General features: G+C 53.1%; 1 protein-coding gene across 5 annotated transcripts in view; it reads right to left on the bottom strand.

Moving 5' to 3' along the window:
- The window catches only part of NBEAL2 (neurobeachin like 2), a 129,636-nt gene that overhangs the window by 31,279 nt on the left and 71,132 nt on the right, over positions 1-27,225 (bottom strand). For 2 of the 5 annotated variants that reach the window (XM_059729251.1, XM_014602735.3), the window contains exons 8-21: positions 24,704-25,010; positions 23,116-23,222; positions 18,661-18,744; positions 14,052-14,135; positions 12,785-12,883; positions 9,382-9,962; positions 8,391-8,523; positions 6,192-6,311; positions 4,635-4,962; positions 3,762-3,844; positions 2,247-2,339; positions 1,727-1,898; positions 1,350-1,483; positions 178-337 (exon numbers count right to left, since the gene is read on the bottom strand). In XM_059729251.1, the coding sequence (XP_059585234.1) occupies positions 178-337; positions 1,350-1,483; positions 1,727-1,898; positions 2,247-2,339; positions 3,762-3,844; positions 4,635-4,962; positions 6,192-6,311; positions 8,391-8,523; positions 9,382-9,962; positions 12,785-12,883; positions 14,052-14,135; positions 18,661-18,744; positions 23,116-23,222; positions 24,704-25,010 (2,485 nt within the window). The remainder of the gene's footprint in view (positions 1-177; positions 338-1,349; positions 1,484-1,726; positions 1,899-2,246; positions 2,340-3,761; positions 3,845-4,634; positions 4,963-6,191; positions 6,312-8,390; positions 8,524-9,381; positions 9,963-12,784; positions 12,884-14,051; positions 14,136-18,660; positions 18,745-23,115; positions 23,223-24,703; positions 25,011-27,225) is intronic. The other 3 variants (XM_059729253.1, XM_059729254.1, XM_059729252.1) reach the window with 2 other exon arrangements.

Here is a 27,225-nt window from a genome sequence, read left to right as displayed (position 1 = left end):
AGGACAGAGGGATAAAAAGACATGTTTGGAATGTAAATGAACTCACCAGATTTGAAAGGATGGCAGGGCATGGCAGAGCAAATTCTCTGGCTGGCAAATCCCCACCAGAAGGCACCTCTGAGAGCTGCTGGGATCAAAGCCCAGCAATGGAGCAGACCCCAAGCTTTAGCCCCTTACCCAAGCGGACGGCAAAGTCGCTGTTTCTCCAGATGCGGAAATCGAAGAGCAGGTACTGGTAGAGGAGATGCAGCAAGAGGCCATTGCTCTCAGAGGTTACCTGCTCCATCAGGACCCGAGATGCCATCAGCACATTCATGTCCATCATCAGGCTGGAGACCTGGCAAGGGCAAGGCAGAAGAGCTGGGAGGGAGTGCCATGCCCATTTCACAGGCAGAGGCAGAGTGCTTTCTGGGACTTAAAGGCTTCAAAGCCCTTGGGTCATGTGAAGGGGACCTGCATCAGAGCTGCTTGCTGGAAAAGACATGTGCTCCCCCCACTGCAAGTACTACTGTTTAACCCTTTATGGTATAAACAGCTTAAGTCACTCATAGATAATGCAGGTGGCCAGTGAACCCAGGCATTCCCCAAGCCCTTTTGATGTCTATATTAATGGCACTGCTTATACCGATTTAAGATGCTTGGCTGGTTTGTGCTGGAAGTGTGGCTCATCTGTTCACAACTCATTGAGGCTCATTCTCTTGTGCTTAATGAGATGACCTCAGCCCCTGCCTGGCAGTTTGCTTCTCATTAAGGCTTGTTACTTTGCTATTCAGGGCACTGGCAGATGCAATCGACCCATCAAACTCCTCAGCCCCGTTGTCCACACTGTGCAGCAGAATTTGCGTAACAGCTGCAGCAGCCAGCGTGGCTGGGAGTAGAAAAATGCCCCGCGTCAGGGCTGGCAGGTTTAGCTGATCACTGGGAACGTCATGAGTTTCCTGGCTGACAAGTGAGCCTGCTACACATGGCCTCAATCTGATGTCTGGGGTGATGGAAGAAAATGAATTCCACCATTGGGATATATGTAAGTGCATGCGCATGCACGTGTGTGTTTGCACAATCTCAATGCATCTGCGTTACACATGTAAAATAATATCCTCTTTCTCTACCCACCACCTCCCACTGACAGGCTTAGGCTACAGCTTAGCCACTCTCAAGCAGACATCCTTTTGGGATGACTGGAAGCTGAGATGCCGCAGAGGCACTCCTGCCAATGGCTTGCACACACCATTGCATGGGTTTGGTTTTTTGCATATTATTTTTGCAGGCGCAAGCACCAGGCCATGGCCTGTTTCCATTGCCTAGAGGCCCTAGGAGGCCAATGAACCCAGTGGATGGAAATCTCTTACCTTCTGCAGCAGGGCTCCGATGATCGCTGGCCCGTGGCACTGCACTAAGCTCTCCTGGTTCACAGGGTGACAGCGGATGAAGTTCTTCACCAGCAGCAGGAAGGCAGCCACGCTGTTCCTCTCCAGCCTGCCCTCTGCCAGAGGGAATGAGATGGAGTCAGCCAACTGGGAATGTTCAGCTGGAACCCATCCGGTTTCCCAGGGCACAGAGGGCCCTGCTGCCCAATGTCCAGCTGGGCAAGTGATAAGGATGCTGAGCCCTTGAGCATTTCAGGGGCTTCCACGGGCATGCAAAAGAATCTGCCTCCCTGTGGATCAGCAGAAACATGTCCTGCTACCTCCCACACTGGCCAAGGCCCCCCGCATGCTTTGCTTACCCGAGGACTTCCCGAGGGGGATGAGCATGCCCTGGGCGTTCTTGGAAGACGTCAACTCTGGACCAACCAGGTCATGTGTTTCCTGGTTCTCTTCAGTCTCCTTCTTCTTAGCTGCCACTTGCTCCAGCAGTGGCAGAAGCACCCCCATGCCCCCAATGCAGTTGACAACATCCTGCAGAGAGAGAGAGGCAGGGCCCTGTCTAAGACCCAGGCACTACACAGATGACCCTCCATCCTCCCCTGGCTATGCTAATGGTGTACAGTTACTAGTGAGAGACTGCCAGGAGACTCTATTTCTCACCTTCAGCGCCTGTCATATGCCTCACCGTAGCACCTACCTACTGGGTAACATTACTGGTATCTGTTCTGTTTACCCACTTTTACCTACCTCAAGGTAATGCTGATTACCCCAGTGTAAAGCTGCTACCTGCCCCAGGCCTCAGACAGTCCTGCACTAACTTCCTGCAGTCTAACTCTCTTTGCTCCCATGCCCAAGTCAGGGCAGAAGCCAGAACCATACCTTGACATCCCAGTTCACCACCTTGTGCCCTGTCAGCCGCCCATCAAAAAAGTGGTTTGGAGAAAGATCCAGGCAGATGTTATTATTGCAGGCCTGTGGAAGGGGAAATACAAAGCTACTTTAGTGCCCATGACAGAGATGCCAAGGGGTCCAGACCATCTCAATCCTCTAGCCCCCACGTGAGCCATCCTGCTTGGAAAAGGATAGGAAAATAAGCTTGGGTCCAAGCTCCTAGCTCTGCAGCAAACCTGCTAGAAGGGCAGCTCACTTCATTGCTGCCTCCGTTCCCATTTGTGCAACTGGGATGATCTCACTGTCCTGTGCGTTCAACTTCCAGCAGGGACTGCCCACTCCTGAGGGCACAGATGGCACCTGGCACAGGACTGAACTCCTCTGTGGCAAAGGCCATGTATTCAGACAATGGTTTCACTCCACACATCATCAGGAGAGCCTGGGACATTTGATATCCTGTGCAGTCTTTGTTACTGGGCAACACTGGGGCTGCTGGAGGGATCCAGTACAAGGAACACCCTCTCAGAGGGCCAGGTCTATAGCACTGGGTGCACCGGCGTGGCTACAAGTCCCTCACCCATGCTGCATCTCCCTCCCTGCACAGTCAGTGGGCGAGTCTGTGCCCAGCAGATCCAAGTTTGCATGCCCAGCTTTAAGCATAAAGCAAAGCCCCTGCGGCAGACTCCACTTCCCCTTTACACACAGATGGGGAAAGCCAGCTCCGGTCACCTTGAGGGGCCAGCCTGCACCTGACAGGGTCACAGCAGGTCAGATGTAAGCTGGGCCATCTGCATTAGCAAGGGCAGGCAGGTGTGACTCTGGGGACAATGACCCAAGGGAGTTAGCATCTGTTTAAGAGCAGCCTCCTCAGAGGTGGCCATGGCACTTCCCCTGAGTTGAGCTCTCCCTGCCCACTGAAGCGGGGGGATCACAAGCCTTGGAGGGAGGCAGAGCCATTGCAGGAGTCACTGGTGATGTCCCAGTGCCTAGAGGCTCCATGTCTGCAGACTCTCCTGAGGCCCCGGCCAAGCTCATAGCGAGGGGGAAGGTCCCAGCTGCTTCCCATCCACGCTGGACCTCTGCCATTCCCCCTGGCCAGTCCCCACACAGCCAGACTGAAGGACCTGTGATTCCCTCATGGGGAAGGCACTAGAGCTGCTTAAAGCCCTTTACTGCCACAATGGGACAGGGCAGCAGAGTCAGCAGGTACTGCCCTTCAGAGCTGGTTCCCATACACCCACCACCCCGTCTATGCCAGTGCAAACCCCCAGCTCCCCTACATGGCTGGTGAGGCAGCGCCATCAGGGCCGTGCTAGTACAACACAGCTTCCCCAACCCAGGGAGCTCTCCGAGCCCATTGCAACTGCTTTAAAGACAGCACAGGCTCCCCCCCTGCCATGTCTATACAGGGTCCATCCTGCAGACCCACTGCATGCCCTGGGGGGATGGCACTCACACCAGTCCTATGCTGCAGACAGGACCCTGGGGAGGTTCCCTCCTTACCTGGGGGGTGTAGAAGAGCAGCAGCTTGCTGCTGAGTTCCAAGAAGTCACTTTCAGGCTTGAATGGAGATGTGACATTGGGCCCTGTGGGAAGGGGAGCAAGAAGAGGGTGAGTGAATGATGTGGACAAGGTTGCTGCAGCCTGGCATGTGGGCAGCGAGGGAGCCATGCCACCCTAGCAGCACTGACGGAGGGGCTGAGCCTCCAGAGGGTTTGCCACCACTGGGTGCTCCCAGCCCCAGGCTGAAAGCATGCAGTCTTCCTCCCAGTCCAACCCTTGCTAGCTCCTAAAACCTTCATTTCTGCTCGAGTAGACAGGTGGCATTCCTACCCCCATCCCCAGCCACAGAGGGGTTGTCCCGGTCGTGTGTGCAGTTGTCTTCCCTGACTCAGCACCGCTCGCCTGCACGCACAGATCAGCATCTCCAGCATGACCACAGCCTAGGCACCACTCCCTGCCGTTTCCTGCCATGTGAGCCCCAGGCAGCAAAACAGGTGCAGGGAACAGAATGGAGCTGCGTGGTGCAGACTGAGGGTGGGGAGACTTGCTCAGGCCCCATATCTGCCATGAAAACTCACTGGGAGACAGGAACCCAGCGGTGCCTTAATGGCATTCACAAGTCACAGCACAGGCTGGACTTGCTCTCACCTCTGAGGCTGGGAGGAGGCAGCACCCAGCAGTGCCAATCTCAAGGCAAAGCCACAGACATGTGCCCGTGTGGTACCCAAGAATGACTCCCTTCCCTGTTATCCACTGGGGCCAGAACCCTGCTAGATGTAGATGACTGACCCAGCTGTAGGCTCCCCAAATTGCTCCTGCACCCAAGCCTCCGCTTTTGCCCAGGGAACACCACACATGAAGCCCCGACTGTACCTGCGGAGAACAGCACTTTGACCTGGGCCGGCTGCAGGGCTTCGTAGAATATGGACACCAACCCCAGGTGCCCCTCCAGGGAGGTTGGTGTCCCCCACTCCATGTCTTGGCTCCCTGCTGCTGTTGTGGACACCAGGCCTTCCCGGAGGGGTTGGATAGCCCCAGGCGTCCAGGCATGCGTCCCCAGGGAGGCAGGGAAGGACTGGGAGCGGCAGAGTGAGGGGTGGGTGGTGAAGGTGAGGTCTGGCGAGTGGGAAGGCAGGGAGCAGAGGGTGGAGGTGGTCGTTGTCCGGTGCCCAGCGGAGCCAATGCAGCAGGAGGTGAACGACTGAAAACAGAGAGAGGGGCCTGGGCTGTGGACGGAGGACAAACAGGGAGCTCTGCGAGACCTCCTCCTCCTCAGAGCCCGATGCTCTCGCACCCCTTGATCCCAGTGGGGACTTCTGTGAGGTCCCAACCCAGGAGAGCACATTCAGCCCTAGTGTTTCTGGACAAGGAGGCTTTCCTGAATCAGGACCTGAGGTGTTTCTCTCTCTGACAATGACCTCTAAGAGCATCATGTCTCCTCTCTTGGGCAACCATACCCTTTCAGAGGACAAAAAGGGCCAGAGAAGTGGAGACCAAGGGTGAAATCCTGGCCCTGCTGAAGCCACCAAGAGCTTTGCACTGTTGATTTCAACCTGACCAGTTCTCCACCCCTGTCCTCACCCTCTACATTGCAGCCAGAAGAGAACAAGAGGCTGGATCTGATCCACACACCATGTGACAGGGGCAGTGAGGGAAAAGGAGGAGTGAGGATCCAAGAGGAAGCAGGGTCTAGCGGGTACAATGCAGGCTAGGTAGCTGGGGGCTCTGTGAGGGTTTTCATGTGTCACCTTCCATTTCACCCCCACGGCTTAACACCCTGGGTCTGGTTTCCCTCCCTCACGCCCAATGAAGTTCCTGGCTGGGTCTTGCTCTTCTGCCTGGGATGAGGCTTGTTACCAAACTGGATCAGAAAGGAATTTTTCCTGAGGTCAGACTGGCACAGACTGGGGATTTTGCTTTTCTCTGTAACCCCAGGCCCGGTCCTTTCCTAGGATCTTCTGGGCATACATTAGCCAGCTACTTCTTGCCTTGTCACACTGACAGCACACTGGCAGTGCCCTTGTTTCCCCTGACTTTACCTGTGAGGTGGTCTTGGTGCTCCTAGTAGTATGCAGTGAGGATTAGGGGTAAATAAATGGGGGCCCGTGGATGCAGGAGACTTGACTGAATGGCCCAAGAGGCCCCTTCCCATCCTGTGATCCTAAGACGGGATGAGAGGTCCTGCCTCACCCACTATGAGGGGTCCCAGCTGAACTCACCAACACCCCACAGCCCTCCGAGCCTCTCTACAGGCAGAGAGGTGGTGCCCGGGGGTGTCTGGCGCTCACTCCAGCTCTCCAGTATTTCCAAGGTCACCCATGGAAAGTGGGTGAGCAGCAGATCAGCAGGGGTCCAGGACCCCATGGGTCACCCCAGAAGAGGAGTAGCGAAGGGAGTGGCAATACCCAGGTGGCCTGCTTCGGCCGTTACCTCATTGAGGGAGGGGAAGCGGAGCTGTGCCACCTTCCTCAGCTGCCCATCCGTGTAGATGTTCACCAGGTTCTGGCCGAAGGGCCGGCGGCCCATGATGTGGGCAATGTCGATGCAGTGCTGTGTAGAGAGCAGGGGACAGGGAGTGACCACCGGTGGGCAGCCAGAGCCCTACACTGGGTTCCACAGGGCTCTCCTCTGCAATCCCCACCTCCCAGGTCCCTGAGGAACCAGCCTTGCAGGCTGGGCAAAACCAGTCCTTCAGCAATGGGCTCAGGGTGGCTATTTTGGGCGGCAGCAGGTTTCACCCTAAAGGGAGGCTCAGCTCCTTGGGACAGCCTCCTCTGGGCTGTCTAGTCAATATGCATCAGCACAGCCTGGCCCCTTAAGATGGGCAGGGATGTGCCCTCTGCTTAACTGGAGCTGCCACAGGAATGGAGAAAGGTGGAACTGCTGGCCTGGAAACCGGGTAAGCACCTATATGCCTATGAAAGATGCAATGGCACCTCTATGGGGCACCGCTGGCCCAGCAATACCATGCCCCCAGCACCATGCCAAACTGCTGACCCCTTGAAGAACTGCCAGAGCATCCCTCCAGCACCTGGGAACTCTTCTAAAGTCTCCAGGCACCTACCCCTGGAGCTGCCACTGAACCCCACAGGACACGTTTATTATTGAGATGGCCCCAAACAGGTCAGGTCACCTCCCCAAATCTTCCTATTCCTTCTTGGGGTGCAGGAGCCAAGTCTCCCCTACTCCCTGGAGGGCTGCAAGGGACAGACCCTTCTGAACAATATGCTGCTGTTGTGCATCTCTTCTGGAGATTCAAACCCAAGGCAGTGCCTCGGTACAACCCTACAGAGGGACTTGGGACACCCTCTGTCCACGAACCACTGAAGGACCTGGGACAAATCAATTCCCCTGTCTCTGCCTGCTCCTCCTCCCACCCTCTGCTGATCCTCTAAGTTCTCTGGGACAGAGACCCTCTCTTATGGTGTGGACGCATGTCATATATCCACACTGGTGTAACCTGGCTTCACACCAGTGTAAATGCGGAGTGCACAGATGATGAACAGCCCCATGCCAGTGTAATTTACTTGAATCTAGCTGGAAATAACTCCTGGAAAAATCAGAGGTGAAAGTCCATTGGGGTAAGTTACACTGGTATACTCATATGTCCATAAGCCATCCTGGGATCACAGGATCCTAGGAAAGTAGGGCTGGAAGGGACCTTGTGAGGTCACTTCTAGTCCAGCCCCATGCTCCAAGCAGGATCATCCTGGACTAAACCATCCCAACCAAGTGTCTGGCCAACCGGCTCTTAAAAGTTTCCAAGGATGCAGATCCCACAGCTTCTGTAGGCAGCTTGTTCCAATGCTTGACCACCCTCCGAGGCAGAAAGTTCCTCCTCATCCCCAGCCTAAATTTGGCTTGCTGCAGCTTGAGGCCATTGCTCCTAGTCCTGTCTCCTATGGCCAGAGAAAAGCCCATCTCCATCCTATCTGTAATCACACTTCAGGTATTTGAAGACTATATCAAATCCCCTGCTCCCAATCTTCTCTTCTCCAAACTAAATGACCCTGGCTCTTTTAGCCTTTCTTCATGTCTTCCCTCTCATGGCCCTGATCATTTTTGTTGCCCTGTCCTGCACTCTTTCTAAACTGTGCCCAGTTTGGATAGCAGCTTGCTTGTGGCAAGCAGGCCATGACCTACTCCTCTGCCACCAGCGGCTGAGATGCTGTAATGGCAGCCTCTGGCTGGCTACCCCAGGATCAGCTCCTCTGCTCTGGTTCCAGGCAAACACAACTCATATAACTTACACTGGTGGAAATATGCCATGTGTCACTCTTGCTACCGTGTCTAGCACTTCGCATAATGGAGCTTTCAACTGCCAGGACTGCTCTGACTACCATTGAGAAAAAGACAGGGACTGGGTAGGGGAGTCACAATGAAAAGGTTCAGTGACAAATTGATCACTTACTTATACAGCAAGGAAAGCAAGTGTTGCTGCATGACATGAATGGCTGGTAGGTAGGGAAGACAAAAGTCACATTTTTGGGCATATGGAGGGAATTCTGGGAGATTTCCTTTGATTGAAAGATGAGACAGACTTCTGTGATCTACTGGGAAGCAGTGGAAGAATGGGTGAGCTGGCTCAGAAGGGAGCATCTTGCTGAGGCAGGGTGGGATTTTACTCACCCATGCAGAGTCGTTGAAGGGGAATTCTGGGAGGGTCACTGTCATGTACTCCTTCTTGGTGCAGACTGCCACCACTAGCATGCCCTCGGTGGTGAAGAAGGCCTCAAAGCCTGTGCCACTGGCTGTGAAAAAGCTGGGAGGAGGGGGAAATCACAGGGAGAAGGCATGAGTGACTGAGCCGCTGGACCCAACTTGAGGCATGGGAGACTGGCGCAGAAGCGGAAGGGATGGGGCATGGGTGAGATGAATGCACACACTGGAGAAGGACCATGTGCGGGAGGATGACACAGCCAGTAAAGAGCACTGGGGTTGGGAAAGGAAGCAAATGAAGCAGCCGACAGGGTGACAGCCTGCAGGGAGATGGAGGAGGAAGATAAACCCTGACATGGAGCAAAGAGTGCAAGCGTGAGATAACTAAGATATGGAGCAGGCAGAGAAAAGGGAGATGCCACGGCAGGTCCTGGTAATGGACGTAATGAGGGGCTGGATGTTCCTGGGGAAAATCGGGGCTTTCCCAATGCTGGACCCAGCTAAGCCACTGCGAGCACTGGGATTCAGGGGCCCCTGGAGCTTGTGACACAGAAGGAAGCTGAGACCTGCCTGTGATAACTGCTCTGCCCTTCCACCCCTCAGCATCCTCCTGATGTCAGGGTGTGATCAGACCCAGTTCCTCCCCCTTCCTAGAGCTGTAAGGGCTCTGCAGGCTCCTGGCTTCTTACTGGGACCCCCACCACAAACAGAAGCAACCAAAAGGAAGTGGAGGGAGGGGAGGCATCACTGACATTTTGACAGGGGAGCTGTAGTGAGCTCTTGTCTCAGGAAGCAGCCCCTTGTCTCACATGACATGCCCCAGGTTGCTCATGAACGACAAAAGGAGCCTACGCCACTAGAACCAGGGCAACAAAGTCATAGGGGTTATGACACCCAAGTGTCAAATTGGGCAATGCCAGCAATCCTCCACAGCTCAGTGTCCACGTGGCCCAGCCCCTACCTGTACAGCTGCTTCCGCTTCAGCCTCACTCCCTGCTCCATGTTGTCCATGGGCTCCTCATTCAGGCAGACCCAGGCGTGGAAGGCGAAGCCGCTGCCCGGCCACTTCTGGATGGGCGGCACCATGATGCCTGCCATGCTGGGCGTCAGGTCGAAGTATTGTAGGGCCCGCTCTGGCCTGTCCTTGCGGGCCATGCCTGAGAGTGCCCGAATGACCTGTGTGGCATAGGGGTGGGCCCCGCTCCCGCTTTCAGTCCACAGCAGCTTGATGAGCTGGCGCAGCTCCCCTGGGCGGATGGAGAGGCTGCCCAGCACCTGGAGGAGGTCGATGAGGTTCTCTGAGCACTTCCTGTCCAGTGCCTGCTCGGCGCCCAGGACGTCCAGGAGGCAGCTGACCATGCCCGCCTTGACGCAGGTCAGGCGGCTTTGTGGGGAGGCGCTGCAGATCCTCTTCAGCCAGTCGGACAGGAACACCTGCAGGTCTCGCGACATCAGGTCTGGCAGCCATGCAGTGAGGATCAGCAGCGGCTGCTCATTGCGAATGAGGCGGATGGGGAAGGAGTTGTGGTCGCCTTCCACTGCCTGTTGGGATACAAGGCCACGCAGTCACACCTCTCAGCTCGGACTGCCCTGCTTGGTCCTCCTAGCTCCCCCACAAGATTCCTCAGCTGAGCCCAGGGATGTGCCATCTGCCCCCTTCCTGGCCTGCTTGACTTGGATCCCCTCAGTGCATCAGGAAACGGTCCAAACCCTGGAGGACATCATCCTATCATGCAATACAGCAGCACTGAGGCAAGGCCTGGGTGCAACCCTGCAAAAGGACTCAGGGCACCTTGTTTGTATTCCACACACTGCCCATGAGCCATGGAGAGACCTGGGGCACCAGTGCAAAGACACAACTGCATCCAGGCTGAGGTGCAGGCGCACTGGAGAAGCATGCCCCCTTGCAGAGAAGGCGGAGGCAGGAGCTCTCTCTGAAGGGGAGCAGGGCAGTGACGGCTGAGAAGAGACCAAGCAGGCACCAGCCAGGAGCAGGTAGCAAGATCCTCAATACAGCTGCTCTCTCGCAAATGAGGAAAACCCAGCTCTAGAAGACTGAGGCATCTTGGTCACATGCATCCCAAGCCGGGGGAATGGAGCTGCCATCCTGAGATACCAGAGGGGCACACAGATGCCTCTGAAGTAGCATGTAACCAACAATACCGGACGGACCTGGGTGGCTTGACCATATACGAGTTGACCATATTGATGGAGTTAGCTACAGCCACCAAGGTACCGCCGGCTGGAACTCTGGCTCAGCTGAAGCCCACAATTTTAGATCCAGAGGAGCTGGGTTCGAAGTCTCCTGATGGTCCAAGTAGAGATACACTGACACTTTGGGTGGTAATTTAATTTGGGATGAACCTTCTCTCCCTGCCCTGGGGGAAACATCTTATCAGGCAGCTGAGGCTTGGGGCAAAGGCAGCTTCTAAGCACAGGTGGGGAAGCATGAACTGCCTCAAGGGAGACTGGGGACAGAGCCATAGGGATGTATCTGAGGATGTATGGGTGAGACTATCATCAGCCCTACCTAGACAGTAACAGTCAACTGCAGCTACCCCTGCATTTCACCTCAGGAGTCCTACTCCGTATCTGCAAATAACTGCTTATTCATTTGCACGGTGGTTGTACTGTGGACTTCCCCTGACCCCCTATAACTCCCAGCCCTTGCCTATCCCATCTCTCAGTGCCACAGACTTGCCCATTTAATCAGTCTGTACCCAGCTCCACGCCAAACAGCACTTGTGTTTAAGGCAGCCAAGTGCTGCAGGGGAAGGTGGTTCTTAGTAGGCATCAAGACCCACTGTCCAATATCTCACGCATTTCTGAAATGCAACAGCTTTGGAGGCCTTTTAACAAGAGACTTCTGCTGCCCTATCTCTGTTAGGAAATCCCCTGCTAGCAGCTGCTCTCTTCCCTTCCAGTTTAACTCTGAATGCATGGAGCTGGAGAGCAAAGAAAGAGATAGAGCTTGTGTCTGCAAGCTGCTCTTTCTCCAGAATCCAGAGCAACTTCAGATCTGTCCTAGAAGGTGCACAACGATGGATACCGATCTGGACCTAGACACAATGGATCCGGAAAAGAGCTCCAAGGTAGAACGGAAGCTTCCTTCCTGCTCTTTGATTATTACAGGGCTCATGCTGCAGGAAGCTGGCCTCTCCCAGGGACAAAGCACAGGGTGGGAGTCAGGAGATTATGTCCAGCTCTGGTACGGTCTCACTGTTTAATCTGAGGCTAGTCCTGAACTTTCTGATCTTTTTGAAAAAACAAAACAAAAGAGATTTCCTCTTCTTAGCCACCCTGGTAAAATGCTCTCATGTCTACCAGATGCTATGGCAGGGTGTCTAGGATGCCAAACCAGGTCTCATGAGATGTGGTGTCATCTCACAGCTCCGTCCCTCTTGCACTGGCTGACCCTGGGCAGGCCTCACCCCTGCTGTGCCTCAGTTTCCCTAGCTGTACAATGGGGATGCTGATGCTGACCCTGCTGCATAAAGCCCCTGGAGATTTACTGACGAAAGATGACAGACATGAGCTGGCACTACTATGATGATAGGTGAGTAATGTTCAAAGCCCTGACAGCTGTCTGAGAGAACAGCACTCACCCAGGCATTGACCTGCCGCCCTCGGCTCTACAGCCCTGATGCAATGGATTTGGGTGGGTCATACTCAGCCCTTGGGCTTTAAAAGCTGGCCCCGTGCCACTGAGATGTACTTTTCCCTGATGAGAATTCAGACCTGCAATTTCTGGCCTGATGCACAAGGAGGCAGTGGCTGTACATTTTATCCCTATTATCCCCTTTCATCTCTGCTGGGGAGACACAGTTACTTAGCTCCACATTTAGCAAGCAAGCTGGGGACAGGGCACAACACCGCGGCAGGAAGTGGGGTGAGCTGTGTGGGTGGGGATGAACAAACAAAGAGATTTCCTGTAAACACCGGGCTGGAGGTGGTACCCACGAGTATGCAGCCTTCCTCTCTGGGGGCAGGAGAGCTAGCTCAGCAGATTAGGAGGTCAAGGCCATGGAACTGACTCCAGAGGACCAGAGATAAGAGCAGAGAGACGCATGCTGCTGCATCATTTTGCTCGTGGGCAAGCAGATGTGCTGTCATGCACATGTCAATGAGTCACAGGCAAGGGAGATCAAACACCAGGACCTCTACATCTGAATTCATTCAATACTGCTTGTGCTACAGGGTGAGGCAGCAGCACTCAGGTCTCTAGAGACAGCCCCTCTCCCAGCTGTTTGAGAACTCCACTCACATGGCACCAGAGCAGTGCCCCCACGCCTGCCTTGTGTGCAAGGGGCACAGGGGCTGCTCAGAGCCACGAGCCATCCCCCAAAGCAGAGCTGAGGCCATACCATGTTCAGGAGCTCCTGGAGCAGCGTTCTGGTGGGCTGGCTCTGGCTCTTCAGGACTTCGTACAGGTGGGAATAGCCAATCCTTTCCTTAAACACCTCCTGGAAGCAACAGGGATGTCCATATAAGTACATACTACAATGTTACTCATGGGGCAGCCAGAGCAAAATAATAGGAGTGAAAAACAGGGATTGAGAATGAAGCCAAATGTGGGAGAGACTGAGGAATCGTGTGGCCCCAGCCTGGACACTTACCAATGGTGGTAACATGGGAATGCCCAAAGGGCCTAGCTCTCTGGGACATTTGCTGCACTTGGACACTAAAGGGCAAATGACAGACACAGATGCTCCCCAGGAGAAAGCTTCAGATCTAGGACCGCAGGGAGGACCGAATGTTATTTTATAAGAGGAATCCAATAAAATCCATCAGGACCTATTTAAAGCAATGGAGCATCTAATAGAAGAAATGATTCAAGAGGAACAAGCTGTGGTTGGCAGGTGATTAAAGCCAGGACCTGTGATCATGGCAGGGAAGGGGTAAAAATCGACAGCAAAGCCAGAGACGGGAGCAGATGCTTTCGTTCCAGCTTTCACTGGGAGGAAGGTTTGCTGGTTTCAGTTTCCACCCAGCTTCTCTACAAGAGGCACCTTGTGTCAAAGAGGTCATGTTGCATAGGGGTTAAACCCAAAAGCAGTCTAGGCCTTGCCATCTTGACTTGCTAGGGGAAGGATCAGGCATTTTTGGCATCCAGTAAAGTTATGAAGTTATGGGAACAACGTCCATAACTTTACTGACTGCTAAACACCCTGGTCAATGTTTCCACGACTCATTATAGTCTAACTGGGGTCCCGCCTAACCTCTTCTTACTCCATAGGTAATACCAATCCTCTCCCCTTCTGAACAGCTTTGTTCTTTTACGTACTTAGGTTATCTGTTCAACTAAACTCCTCTCGCTTCGATGCTACTTCTGTTAGCTTCTCTTTGCTCCTAGCTTATAGCCCTCCACCACTCCCTTTCTTTTGCATATGGAGTTAACATGCCATTGTTTTATCTGGTATTTATCTTAGGCTGTACTTTTGCTTTTTCCCTTGTGCACAAAAGCTTGTCAAACATCTCTCTCCACTATACAGTTGGGCCAATGAAAGGTAGCACCAAGAAAACCTTTGCTTCTTCATTGCTGAAGCATTTCCCAAGGGGACGAATGTCATGTGTCACATCTCACCAGCCTATTGCTCTGTGCTGGAGGAGTTGGGGGTTCCCCGTTCTTACCTTGGCTGAGGGTGAATTGCTCATGATGGAGCTGAGCACTCCAATGGCATGGACCGCGATGGCATCCGAGCTGCTACTGAAGACCTGAAGACATGGGAGAAGGCGAGAGATGATCATGCGACTACTACGGGATGTCAACCTGAGATCTGCCTACATTTTCCACAGCTCCTTCCTCAGGCTCATGCAACCAACTTTCTGCAGAACCAGTCAGGCCCAGAGAGCCGCTCTGAACCAGAATGTCACAGAGAAGATCACGAGCAAAGAAGAGCTTCCATGGAGTGCATTTTGGATTGAACAAGCTGACAACCACACGACTCTTCTTTGGGTTTGTCCTTCGAGCTCGGTCCCTCTTACCCTTTCACGGACTGCTGATCCTGAACAAGCCACATGATACTGCTGAGGAGGTCTTCCTGAAGCTTCTAGCACCAATACTGTTTGGTCCCTTTATCTATCTATGCGTGAACAATCTGGCATGAACCAAGGTGGAGGAGAAAAAAATCTCTTTCGAATTTTCACTGCAGGACAGAAGTGACTGGCTATTTCTGCTAGGAAGCAGGGAGACCAGATCATGGAGCCCATTCTAGTCCTTTCTAGGAGGATTATTTTTCAGAAGGGCAATTCCCCTAGTCACAGTGGCTCCCTGAACTGCACAGTAGGTGGCTGATACAGCAAGGGATTGTTTTGAATGCATGAGTAAAGCCACTGGTCGATTGCGCATCCCAAGGGTTCCTTCTCTGGGGAGCAGGAACACCAGTATACAGACAGAGACTGGTTTTCACAGCCCCACAGACAACAGCACCAAGCTGAGACAACAGGAGGCATCTGTGCTCATGAGGGTGTTAGGACTTGGAGAGAAGTAAGTGGACAAGTACAAGTGACCCACCACTTTCTGAAGATGGAAGACTTCCTACCAAAGCACACCCCTGATAAGAAAACCAGGAGAAAGGCCGAGGGACATGGCCTCACTGAGGATCTCATGCCTCCTACACACCTCCCTTACCATCTGAGCTGGGTCACTCCTCCCCAACACAAACCCATCCTCTGGACCTCAAAACAATTTAATTCTGCCCCCCCACAAGTGCAGGTCTGCAGAGCGGGCCAAAGCCCCCGAAAACCCTCGGTGCAAATGGATCAATGGGAGCATGGGCAGAGCAAATAGTGACCATTCCCTTCCCTCCAGTCTGCAAAAAGACCTAAAGCCAGGGAAGAGGGCGCGAGATGATCAGGTGGCTACCACTGGTCAACTGAAGGCCCCTGAGCTGACAACTCATGATCCCCCTATGTTGTTTTTTTTTTTTTTACAACTTCATGTCAGCAGCCCTCTGCCAAAACAAGTCAGACTCAGGTCAGGTGAAGACGGAAGGAAAGAGTGAGGCGAGCACCAGTTCACTCCTGTGCTGGCGAGCCATGCACACTCAGCGAGGGTTTCCCAAGAGTGCCCACCCCACCCCACCCCGCCACAGACGGCTCATCGCATTCCACACGCAAAGCCACGCGACCCACGCCCAAGATGCGCATGCAAGTTGCAAACCGCGGCAAGTCGGGAGACAGCACAGCAGAGCACCAAGCTTTGCTGCAAACACGATGGGGAGCCCCGAGGGAGGGAGCGGGAAGGTCTGCGCCTCCCTTGGCTTGCAGAGATTTACGGTAGCATGTAATTAAATGGTATTGTGAGCCACCAGCTGTTAATACCTCTCAGCTGTTCCATTTGGCTGCTTGCGCCTGCCTTTGTTAAGAGATTATCTTTGCTCCTTTTCTCTGGGGGGGGGGGAGAGTCTAAGTGGCTCCTTCAGGATCTTGAAGTGCAATGGAAAGAGGCAGCGAGGAGGTGCCAGAAAGCCTGGTCTGCTGGCTGTCTCACCGGAGAGGCTGGCTTCTGAGAGCATTGCCGGTTCCCTAGCTACTGAGCTGCTAAGGCCTGGGGAAATCAGTAATACTGTCATGGAGCAAGACCAAACATCCCAGCGAGGTCGGCTGGGGCTCCACTTACTGCTAGAGAACACAACCACTTCAAAGCCTAGCCACAAAGGCTGGGACAGCTTGGTTATAGACAGGGGGAGCCATTTGTGAGAAGTGCCATGTGAGAATTACTCCGGACCATTAGCACAGAAGGAGACCCTCATGGCTCAATAGGCCAGCTGCAGAATCAGCCCATTGTGGGGTCAGATTCTCAGCTGGGCTCAATCACCAGGGCTTCACTGATGTGGACAGAACTGGGCCCATTTCCACAAGCTGAAGGACTGACTTATGCCCTGCATTATTGCTCCTGAATAGAGGTGCCCCCTATGCATGGACTGCAAGGCTCTCATGGGAAGGAAGGACAGAGCAGTCCTCTCCAGAAAACAAAGTTAGCATCTGGTGGCTGCCTGCCCTCGAAGCAGATGTTTGGAGCGCTAGGAAGATGGCCAGATCTACAGGGCAATGACTGTGACCCAACCTCATGCTTCAGGGCTTCAGTCTGTCAGCTGTAGGGTTCAGGAAGGAATTCCCCTCCTCCCTTCTAGGGAAGTTGGATGGTTTTCCTCTATATACCACCTTATCCTGGAGCAGAGACTAGCTGTGGGGAGAGGCAGCACATGGAGTGAGGAGGCCAGAGCTGTATGGGGGCATACGGGGCTCTCTTGGGGGCCTAGCAGGTGGGTCTTGCTCACATGCTTAGGGTCAAAGTGATCTCCAGATCTGGGGTCCAGCAGGAGTCTCCCCAACAAAGACTTGGACTTTGGGCTTTTGCCCCTCTCTCTTAGCAGCAAAGGCAGGTCACTTGCTAGGATCACCTGGGCTCATCTTGCCTAATCAATTATCTGCTGCTGAAGGGGGTTGGGCATTACTGGCACCTTGGTTTTTCCTGTTCTCTGCCTGCAGTGCTTGGTTTATTTCTGGTGGGCTGAAAAATCTGACCTAGCTGAAACCTTTGGCTTTGGCACAGGGCGCTTGGTGATACCCGACACTGGGTGCATCTACATGTGCATGAAAGCGCTTTTTCTGATGTGCATTAAATTTAGTACCTCCAGTGTGAGCTATTAAAGAAATGTGCATTAGGCTGCCTTAATATGCAGTAATGAATGCACATGGTTTTTTCAGTGACATTGAACGTGCAATAGCCTATTTTACTGAGCCTTAGCGTAATTGCACTTTTTTTACACGATGCTTTAATGAGAAGTTAAATAGGCTACTGTGTATTAAAGTGCACATGCAGATATGCCCACTGGGTAGCTGGGTGATACTGGCCAGCCTGGGATTCACAGGCCCCTGTGATCTCCTGTCCCATCTAGTGAAATGGATTTGGGAATGGTGTTGTGATGGTGGGGTGGGTTCTGGCACCGATCCTCCCAGGTACTGAGCATCCTCTACAGCTCTGTGTGCTATTGACCCCTGCTGAAGCCCTTGGGGCACAAGGATAGTTGGCACCTTGCATCTCAGGTCTGGGTATTCTGGTAAGAAAGGGTGAACGGCTGCTCCCAGAAGGCAGCCAAGGGGTCCTGGCAAATACCACCAGTCAGAACCCAGCAGGCAGCCCTCCAGTTACATGCTCGCCTGCCCTTACAGCTTCTGGCCTCGTGGCTACGTAGGCCGTGGTCATTTCAGGTACCTCCTGTAATTCTGGCACCTCCTTGATCCCTCTGCATTTTGCTTGCTTTCCTGTTGTTCCCCTCTGCCGTCAGGCACCCTGGAAAGTCTGAGAAGTATGTAACAGAGTCCCTGGCACTCATGCCAGTACTTTCAGGTCTCTAAACAGTGCTGTTGTGAGTGCCGTGGTCCCTAGATGAAGGCAAGACATGTCCAAAGTGAGCAAGGGGAGGCTTGAGCGTGCACACACAGGGGTAGTCCCATCACCTTGCACAAACCCAGGGATGTCAGCAGGAGGCAGTCAAAAAGGTCCTGTTGTGCGGTGGTTCCCTCCCCACACTGTTGCAGCCTACCCTGGCTCCAGGGCGGTAAGGAAGTCACTGCACCACCAAGATGCACCTCGGGAAGCCTCACGGAGGGCTCTGCTCCCTTTCCTAGACTCCACATCCCCTCAGCCCCTTTCCCAGACTGTTTAATCCACGACAAATGAAGGTCCCTCCAGCTAAGCGGCATGTTCCAGGAAGCCTCACGAAGCCATCAGAGAAGCCTGAGCGAGGTTCCTTCTGAGCTGGTCAAGCTGCCCAACCTTGGACATGGGTGCCACAGCCAAACCAAGCCTTCAGGGAGAGGAGGGGAAAGGATGGCTGGTGTTTCTATAGAGTCCTGGTATACTCTAAAGCCAACTACAGGGGCAAAGCCAAGGCCTTCACCCCAACCTGCCTTAATTTTCCTGTTGGTAATTAGCTTGGGTAAAAGCCCCAGCCCCTCCAATAGAAACACATCACTCCCATTCAAGCTTGTGGGAGCTGTGTGGGTTCACTGACAGGATTTGGCCACCTCTTGCTATTCCCATTTGTCCTGGATGGTGCACAGTGGTGATGCCCAATGCAGCTGGGAGCAGAGGCACGAGCTCCCAGGCCCCTGTACTCCTCCCTTCCCCTCTGGGCTCGAGGTCACTGCTGACATCACCCAGTTTGTTGCTGCGGAAAGGAAACCCAGAAGAAGCCACTGCGGCCCGGGCACCGCACGCGCCGCGCAATACCTTCCGGACATCGATCTCGGTCAGCAATCGCATGGCGAGATCGCTCCCCAGCTCTTCCGCCTCACGCTTATTGCTCACGTACAGCTGTGAGAAACGGGGGCAGAAGAGCAATGTCAGACACGGGGAAGGCAGAGAGAGAGAGAGAGAGCAGGACAGGGTGACACAGACGGCTGCGGGGGACAGGCCGGGACCCTGGCAGAGATGAACGCGACCGGCACATTTCGGCAGCATCAGCACTGGCTGCAGAGCCAGATCTGAATGCCCTGGAGACAGAACGTAGGGAGCCCTTGTGGGAGATACGCGGACCCCCCACCCAACCTCCCCAGGCAGGTGGAGCTGAACTCGCCCAGCGCTGCAACTCCAGGTGCTTGTCATCGGGCCAGACCCCAGTCTTTTGGCTGCCGTTGGCAGGCGGTGACTCGGGAACTGGAACGCTGAACTGTAGCAAGTGCCGCGCCTACAGTCTCATCTTGGAGAGTCAACTAGCATTTCTCCTGCATCTGGATCCTGCTGAAGGTTAAATTGCAGGGCAGAGCCCGGTAGGAGAAGGGGTCGGACAAGACAGCTGCACTAGGGTGTCAAGTTCTGCCTTGAGGATTGTCTGGGCCAGCAGGGGAGTGATTCCTGCGGGAGCCAGCTGACCTCGAGGGAGATGCTGACAGAAGTTCACCTCCAACGTGTGGCTCCAAAGGTGGCCAAGGGCAGGAGTGACTGGCTAAGAGCCTGGCAGGCACCGAGTGACTTCTATGGTGGGTCTCAGAGCTGTTCCTGTGGAAGTGATGGGCAGTACACAAAAGCTGCTGTCCTGGCACAGATGTCCAAGCCTTTTGTTTAGCATCAAAATGGGTCAAAAGAGCTGCCGGACATGAAGAGCACAGAGGGAGAAGTTTGTGTGTGTGCAAGCCTGCACCGCAGAAATAATACCAGGCCCTCTGGGCTGGTACCATCTACCAGCAGCAAGTTATACAGCAAGTCAGAGACCTGGCTGTGCTCTGCAGCTCTTTAGATGCATAATCAAGACAGGGCAAGACCCAAGCTCTCTATGCATAGATAATGATGATCTGTGTGAATCAGAAACAAATGCCTATCAGGGTTTCACATGAGCTTGATTGGCACTAAGGTTCAAACACAGGATGTGTATTACGTTCTGGTGCAAACTCTGAAGAGGATGGATGTGACATCCAAAGGCAAAGAGGGACGGGATGTGGCTCCTGCTTGGAGACCAGAGACCGCAATGCAGACAAACCAGTCTTCATTCTGTCTGTGCTTGGATTCTGCTCTCCATTTTCCACCACGCCAGGCTGGGGTAACTCCTTTGCAGCAGTGCCATGGCTTTAGATGAGCCCAGTGCAATGGCTGCAGCCAGTAGCATTGTCCAGCTGCGCACTGCAGAGCTGCTGCAAGCCGGTGCTGTAGCTCCAGCTGTTCACTGTGGAACTGGCCCTGGGTGCCAAGACAGCAGATGGTTACTAAAGCCTGCTTCCTCTGTGGAGCCATTAACAACACTGGGAGTGTGCTTATGTGTAGTGGCCCCAGCATGATTGATGTAAGGAAGGGCCACACTGCATGTCCGCCCTGCAGAGTAGTCCAAGGCCGCACGAGCGCTCTCTTCCTGCAGCTGCCAACAACATCAACATGGACCCAAGTGCAATGCAAGAGGCAAAACTCATCGCTGACCCTCGGTTACAGGATCAGACGATCCCAAGTTCTCCAGCTCAGCAGATCTTGGTCCTCTGGGTTGGGGTAGTCTCCCTCCATTACCAGCCATTGACCCCTGCCTTGTGCCGCGAGTGGTTTCCCAGTCAACACTGCTGGGGTATTTCATTTTTCACCCTCCCACTGGGTATGCTAGCAAGTCACCTGCAGGACTTCTGCATTTCCCAGGATCTCCTGGGCTATCATGTCCCCATGGTGAAAACACCCTGGAGAGACAGGGAATCGCTGGACCCTACTGGTTTTGGAAGCGGGATGGGGTGGGTGGATGCACAAGCATGATGATTTTTTTGGCTGTGTTCCCACAGATGGCAGCACATTGGTGCCACCACTCCAGAGGCTTGCAGAAGCCTAAGCTGGCATGAAGAAGGGAGAAGCCTGAACTGGCCACCACGTGGGAGAGGCTGGGTTGACAAGGGCACTCCTCTCCATACCATGCAAGTCTGGAGAACTAAGGACAGGTCTGTTCATGGGGGAGAGGGTTGCACGAGGGTGCCCACACCGAGGGGGAAAACAGGGAGCTCTATATCAGAAGGGTCTTGCAGTCCAGTCCCCTGGTGTGGCAGTAATCAAGTCCTACAATCCGGTGTGTGAACTGGTCCAGCTCTGTTGCACAAGCTACGTAGCTGGGTGGTTTGCTCCTACGGCACCTCGCTGGCTGCTCTGCAGCCTGGGAGCTCAGGAGCCACTGTCTGATTTCCAGCTCAAGCCATCACAGCCAGTTTATCCAGGTCTTCTTATACCAACGCAGCCCTTTGGCTTCAATGGCATTTGAAGAAAACTTCAATGCTGACACCTTCAAACACAGGACTTCTGCCCTTCGCTGTGCCTGACCAAATCAAGCTCCGTCCTCCTCTACTTGTAACTCAGGCTCTCCGCTCCTGTGACTGGCCCAGCCTGTCTCTATATCTGCCCTTGGAGACCAGAGGGCAAAGCTAGCTCACATGCAGCTGCATCATCCTCTGGGCAGATGGGACTAGAGAGCCACCAGAGCCTCCAGCCCAGGGACACAATTTCCCCTGGGCTTCCATCATCTCTCTTCCTGCTTTGAAGTGTGGAGCCATTGGCCAGCCACAAAAAGCCCTGATGCTCACCAACCTTGGCTCTCAGGCATATGCCACCACCTTGCATTGTAGGAAGGCACAGGCACATCAAGCAAGCTGGCTGTCTGACATTACCCTTCCCTGCTCCAGTGCTTCCCAGCAGCATCCTGATTGCAGGCACAGATGAGCCAAGGGGCTCTTCCAAGGGCAAGAGTCCCCAGCCCAGCCAATGTCACCAGGCAACAGCCCTGCTTGGAGATGGGATCTGGCAGAGACAGAGAAGACGCTATTAGCTTCAGTGTTTGTCTTGCTGGCTCTGGGCAGCACAGAGCAGTGAGGAGCAGGGTGGTGTCAATGCATGGGATGCTTTCAAATAACCTGGCCCCCTCTTCATTGTTGCTAGCGCAGCACTGAGTCTCTGAGCCAGCTGCTGCAGCCCACGTTGCAATCTCGTTATATGCCACATTAAATAGGGATTAGCGGCTGTATCTGCTCCCTGGCCCGCTGCATTAGACACACCCAGGGGTTGGCACTGCAGGCACAAACCTGCACTGTAACATGGATGGGGTGGGCCAGAGAGATGTGTGGAGGGCTGAGGGCAGACAGGCATGTGTCGTGCACACCAAGAGACTGTGAGGACCTGCTGCAGGAGGCTTCAAAGAAAGGATGATTCGTTTTTTTAAATTAGAAAGCGAGGGAGATATTAAAAGCAGCCACTGAACAAAGGCAGGAAGATCAGCTGGAAGGATGGGGGGAGGGGGAGGACATTGGGTTGCAGCGAGCCATGCTATCACAGTGCTCTGTGTTTGTCCTTGCCCACAGCATTTCCAGATCAAACCCTGCTCTGTTTCTAAGTGAACAGATTCAGAGTGCCAGACAGGCAACCCCAGCCTGGGCATCCAGCAAACCCATGGCTGGGTTTGTTTTGACCCTTTCATTTGCAAGAAGGAACCAAGCTCCTGCGACCAGAATGCAGTGGATTGTGGTATGGAGACCCGATGGGATGAACTTCTATGTGCTGATCAGTGCAGCTGCTTCTGGTGTGCCCTGCTAAACAGTGCAAAGGAACAGGAGGTGAAGGATGCTGCCTTTGACTGAAAGTACCTGTGGACTTTGGGGAGAGGAAAACGTAACCACCTTGCTGAAGACTGCCAAGGACTGCTGGGTTAACATCCTTCTCCTGAGAAAACAGGATTAGGATCTTCACTGAACACTGGGGTTCGTGACCTTGAGCAGAACATCAGACACCAGGGCCCCATGGGGGCATTAAGAACGCCACAAGTTCATTGCCAACAAACTCAGCTGCTTCTCACACTGCAAAACCGGCTCCTGCCCCAGCAAGCTTACAGTTGGAACAACAAAATGCAGATGAAAGGTGGAGGGACAGGACATGGACAGCCAGTTCCGCCTGGAGAGATGAGCCAGCCGCCCCCTTAGATTACCTGCAGGATTTATTTCATTGCATCACAGCACACAGAGACCTGACTCAAAAAAGGAAGGAGATCAATCAAAGCCAAGTCTCTGCGGGGCCCAGGATTATCCGATTCTCTCTGCATCCTCATGGTTAAGATGGGTTTCCTTGTCAAGGAAGCTTAAGGACTTGATTTGTTCTCTTTGCCAGCCAAGAGGAAACTCTCAGGAGTGCCAGCCTGCAATCGCACAGCTCACAAGTGCCCCAGACAGGGGGATGACGACTTACCTTGCTATTCTGGATCAGGCGGATGATGTGTTCAAAGCAGTTGTTGCTGAGGAATATTGCTTGCAGGACAGGTCTGTCTCCACAATTCAGCATCTCTGGAATGGCATCTGTGGGGAAAGGGCATTCACTTGGTACCAGGCAAACAAGGGAGTGACATCTCCAGCTATACAAGGCACCTGGCCAGGGCTGGGAGCAAGATCCAGGGAGTGTCACTGGGGAGTCAGTGGCAGTAGATCACACAGAGCAATCCCAGTACTGCCAGACTTGGTCAGCAGGCAAATGGCACACCCCACTCGGACAGCTCATGAGGGAGTTGAGGAAGGGGACATCTATTTGCTAACGAGTTCTGTCTTTTGCAAAGGTCACTTGCTCCCAGAGGCAGGCATATGAAAGGGGACTGGCTATTTGTATGAAGAGGCTGCTGGCTCTATGCAGGATGAATGGCTACACCAGGCAATGTGGCCATCACCGATAATGTAGGAGCGCCAAGCACGGGTTAGCTCAGGGGTGGGCCAGATGTGGCCCACCAGGCCATTCTATCCAGCCTGCAGGGCCCCTAAAAAATTCAGAAAATTACTAGTTATCTGCCCTGGCTGCCTGTCATGCGTTCCTCAATGGCTTGCCAAAACTCAGTAAGTGGCCCTCCACCCAAAATAATCACCTGCCCCTGGGTTAGCTGCAAGTAAAAAGGGGGCAGTCCATGGCTGTGTCCCCTCAAGGCAGGGCTGGACTAAAGGCAGTTAGCACCTCAGTGGTTGACAGTGTCCTACTGTCACTGGTACTCCAGTGGGGTGGAGAGGAACCAACTGCAGCAACCTGGGGGGCAAAGGGAGGAGGGGGCTAGAGGCAGACCCACCTTGTGTAGGCAAGGTGCTGGAGCACAGGGTATAAATGGACATCACCAAATGAAGCAGATCAGTCTTGATGGGATGTGTCCTGCCACAGCTGATCCGCTTCACTGGGTGAAACGCATGTCACCTGCTGTCTCTCCCGCAGCGGGCAGGAGGACAGACTGCAGGACAATGGGCGACATGTTCCCTGCTTCTGAAATTGCCCAGGCCATGTCTTGGTGAAAGGGGAAAGCTGGGCAGGTGCTGCCAGGGCTTGAGAGGCCCAATCCTTTGCAGGAATTCCCAGGCATAGGATCAGACCCCTCAAGGCCCAGGAGTGCCTGCCCGGGGTGGCTCGAGAGTACGGGCAGCTCTGGGCTGCTCAGGCTCTCACATCATAAAGCAAGCAGATGTCTGTTGCAATAAAGCAGCAGAAACTATTGCTACCTTTGTTGTGGCCATACATTTTGGGCATTTGTGGCACAACATGGGGCCTGGACGTCTTTCCACACATTGAGAACCTGCTGGGGCTCTGTTACAAAGAGCACGAAGCTACAGAGCTGTGGGTAAGCCTGGCTGCCCTTCCAGGAAAGGCACCATCCACCCATGAGATAGGCCAAGCTGTGGGAATCTAGCTTCCAGCGACAGCTTTGCTGCATCACCCCTTGGCTCAGAAAGCAGCTGTACATGGGGCTGGGAAAGAATGCGTCTCATCAGGCCTTTGTCCCACAAAGCAGACCACTTCGGCACTAACCTACCCAGCATGTTAACCCTGAGCGTGATCAGTCTGTCTTCCCAGCGTGCCGCTGCTGCCCCCTCCAGCGCTGCCATCGGCTGGTCAGAGTTGAGGACCTTGAAGTAGCTGTCCAGGATGGCCCTGATCTCCACCTTGCGCTGGCCCGGGCTGCTGGCATGCAGGACGTGAATCATCCCCACTAGGCTCTTAAGGGTGAGCTGCAGCAGCCGGGGGTCCTGGGGGGCACTGTCCCCCGGGGAGCACCACCTGAGGAGCACCAGCATGAGTGTCTCCACCGCGGCTGGCGTGATCACTAGGAGGGCGTTCTGCTGTTGGAGCAAGGCACAGAGTGACACAGTGCACAGGGAAGACAGGCACAGACCAGGGAAATAGAGAGCAACAAACAGCACAGTCCGATTTACACATGTGCACACACAGGACAGAGTCTGATTTATACACACATGCATGCATGCACACATATACATGCACACACACGGCAGAGTCTGATTTACACACACACGGAGTTGAGTCTGATTTAAATGCACATACACACAGAACAGGGTCTGATGGACATGCACACGCACGCCGGGCAGAATCTGATTTGCACACATACACACGCTAGGGGTGACAACTGGGGCACAGGCAACGGGAGTCGGCTTGGCATACTCCCTTTGGCTTCTTCCCTCCTACCCTCGCATGGGTAGCCAGCTGGTGAGCCAGCTTCACTAGGAAGGTTGGAGGCTGCTCCTGGCCTGGGCATTACAGCATTTTGCTGGGATGTGGGAGAAGCAGGTTCAAGCCTTTTGTGTGCAAAGGGGCCCTTCCAGGACCTATCGCTGGCCTCAAGAGCCCACGGCACAATGGGCAGATGCTATTCTAGGCATCCCTACATCTAGGAGCATTCAGCTTTTCTATCGTTGACTCCTATAGAGCTGGGGGGCGGGGGCCATCATCCAGTTACAAAAACTGTCTCTAATACCCGGAAGCGAGATCTGAGGTTTTGATTCCTGCCGTCTCCAAAGGGAAGCTGTATAAGTTGCACAGAAAAATTAGCACTCAAAATGACTAGCTTCATCTTGGTGTCTCACCAGCAGGACAGCGTGATTTCAATCAACAATTTTAAGCCAGCAAGCAGGGAACCTTGATATAGAAATCAAGGGGTTCCATCTCGTTTTGCATTTCTTTATCGTTTTCCTGAAGCAAGTGGATTCTCATTGGCTGTGAAGCACTGATATATGCTTCTATCCAATTAAATTCATCCGTTACACTAAATTTAGTCTATTTTGCTTATCAGGGGAATACATGGTAACTATAAACATTTAACCAAGCGATTTCATAGTTTAACATATGTTTATTCATCTTCTTAATTTTTATGCTTTTATATTCAAAAATGGCGAATGATACTTTTATTTAACTAGATGATTAATTTTTTCTTCTTTTGCTTTTCTGTCAAGCTGTTTTTGAATGGGAACTGGAATTCAATTAAAGGCACAAAACCCAGCCATTTGAGACTGTTTTATTAATAAAACAATCTTAGAAGTGCTGGATATATAATGAAAGAAGCGTATCAAATGTGTTCTATAATTAAAATGAATTTGTTAAGTATTTTCTATAGTTTGTGAACTGAACTAGTTTGCTATTTTCTTCAAAGAATTCAGAACTAGGAGATCTCATCCTTTCACACTCTGCTTTTATTCATTAGATGTGGAAAAAAGTAGGAAAGCTCATTTAAACTCCCAGCCTGAGAATTGAGTCAGCTAAATAAAGTACAGAGGAAAAAAGAGGCGATTGCTGTCATAAATTAGCTTAGCATTGCACCACTCTCCGATTCCAGACACTTAACTGATGATTTGCTTTAAAAAAAGAACATCGGCTTGATTATTTTTGTTGCACTTCAATGATTTTAAGAGATTACAGCAAGTTTTGGTTTTAATGCAGGCTGGCAGTTTCAAATTTACATTTTAAATGGGCGGTCCTTGTAAACATGAAATACATGTAAAACAAAAATCTCTGATTTAAAATAGAAGGGGCCTCCTACGCAATAGAGTCTGGTCCCCTACCAGCAACCGTTCACCCGCAGTCACCCCTTCAAACCCTCTCACACAACTGCGAGGCACAAAACTAGAAACATCAGGAATACCCCACAATATGCCACAGGTAAAAGGGGGTGGGGGAGAAAGGCATTACTAATGCCCTGCCACTGCAATGACAGAGAAGTAGTTGGTTAAAATATGCTCAGAAGCACCCAGGAAAAGGAGGACAAAATCCCAGAGTCCATCCCAATCTGATCTGGGAAAAAATCCTTCTTGATACCAAGTGTGACAATCAGTCTGATGTGAGCAAAAGAACTGGACTCTCCAAGCCAGGAACTTTTGGGTTTTCTAAGCACTGGCACAAATATCAGTCAAGAGCCCTCAGCCTTTTTTTTTTACTATATAGCCAGCAGTACTTTGTAATGAAGTGGGTTCACATATGCACTCTCTCATGGGTGGACTCAGAACTCACGGACCACATGTCAAGGATCCCACAGGGCTAATAAAGATG

The sequence above is a fragment of the Alligator mississippiensis genome, chromosome 5 (assembly GCF_030867095.1).
Source record: "Alligator mississippiensis isolate rAllMis1 chromosome 5, rAllMis1, whole genome shotgun sequence".
Lineage (NCBI taxonomy): Eukaryota > Metazoa > Chordata > Crocodylia > Alligatoridae > Alligator > Alligator mississippiensis.
Note: the sequence above shows the minus strand (reverse complement) of the source record. Positions and strands in the feature narration are given on the sequence as shown.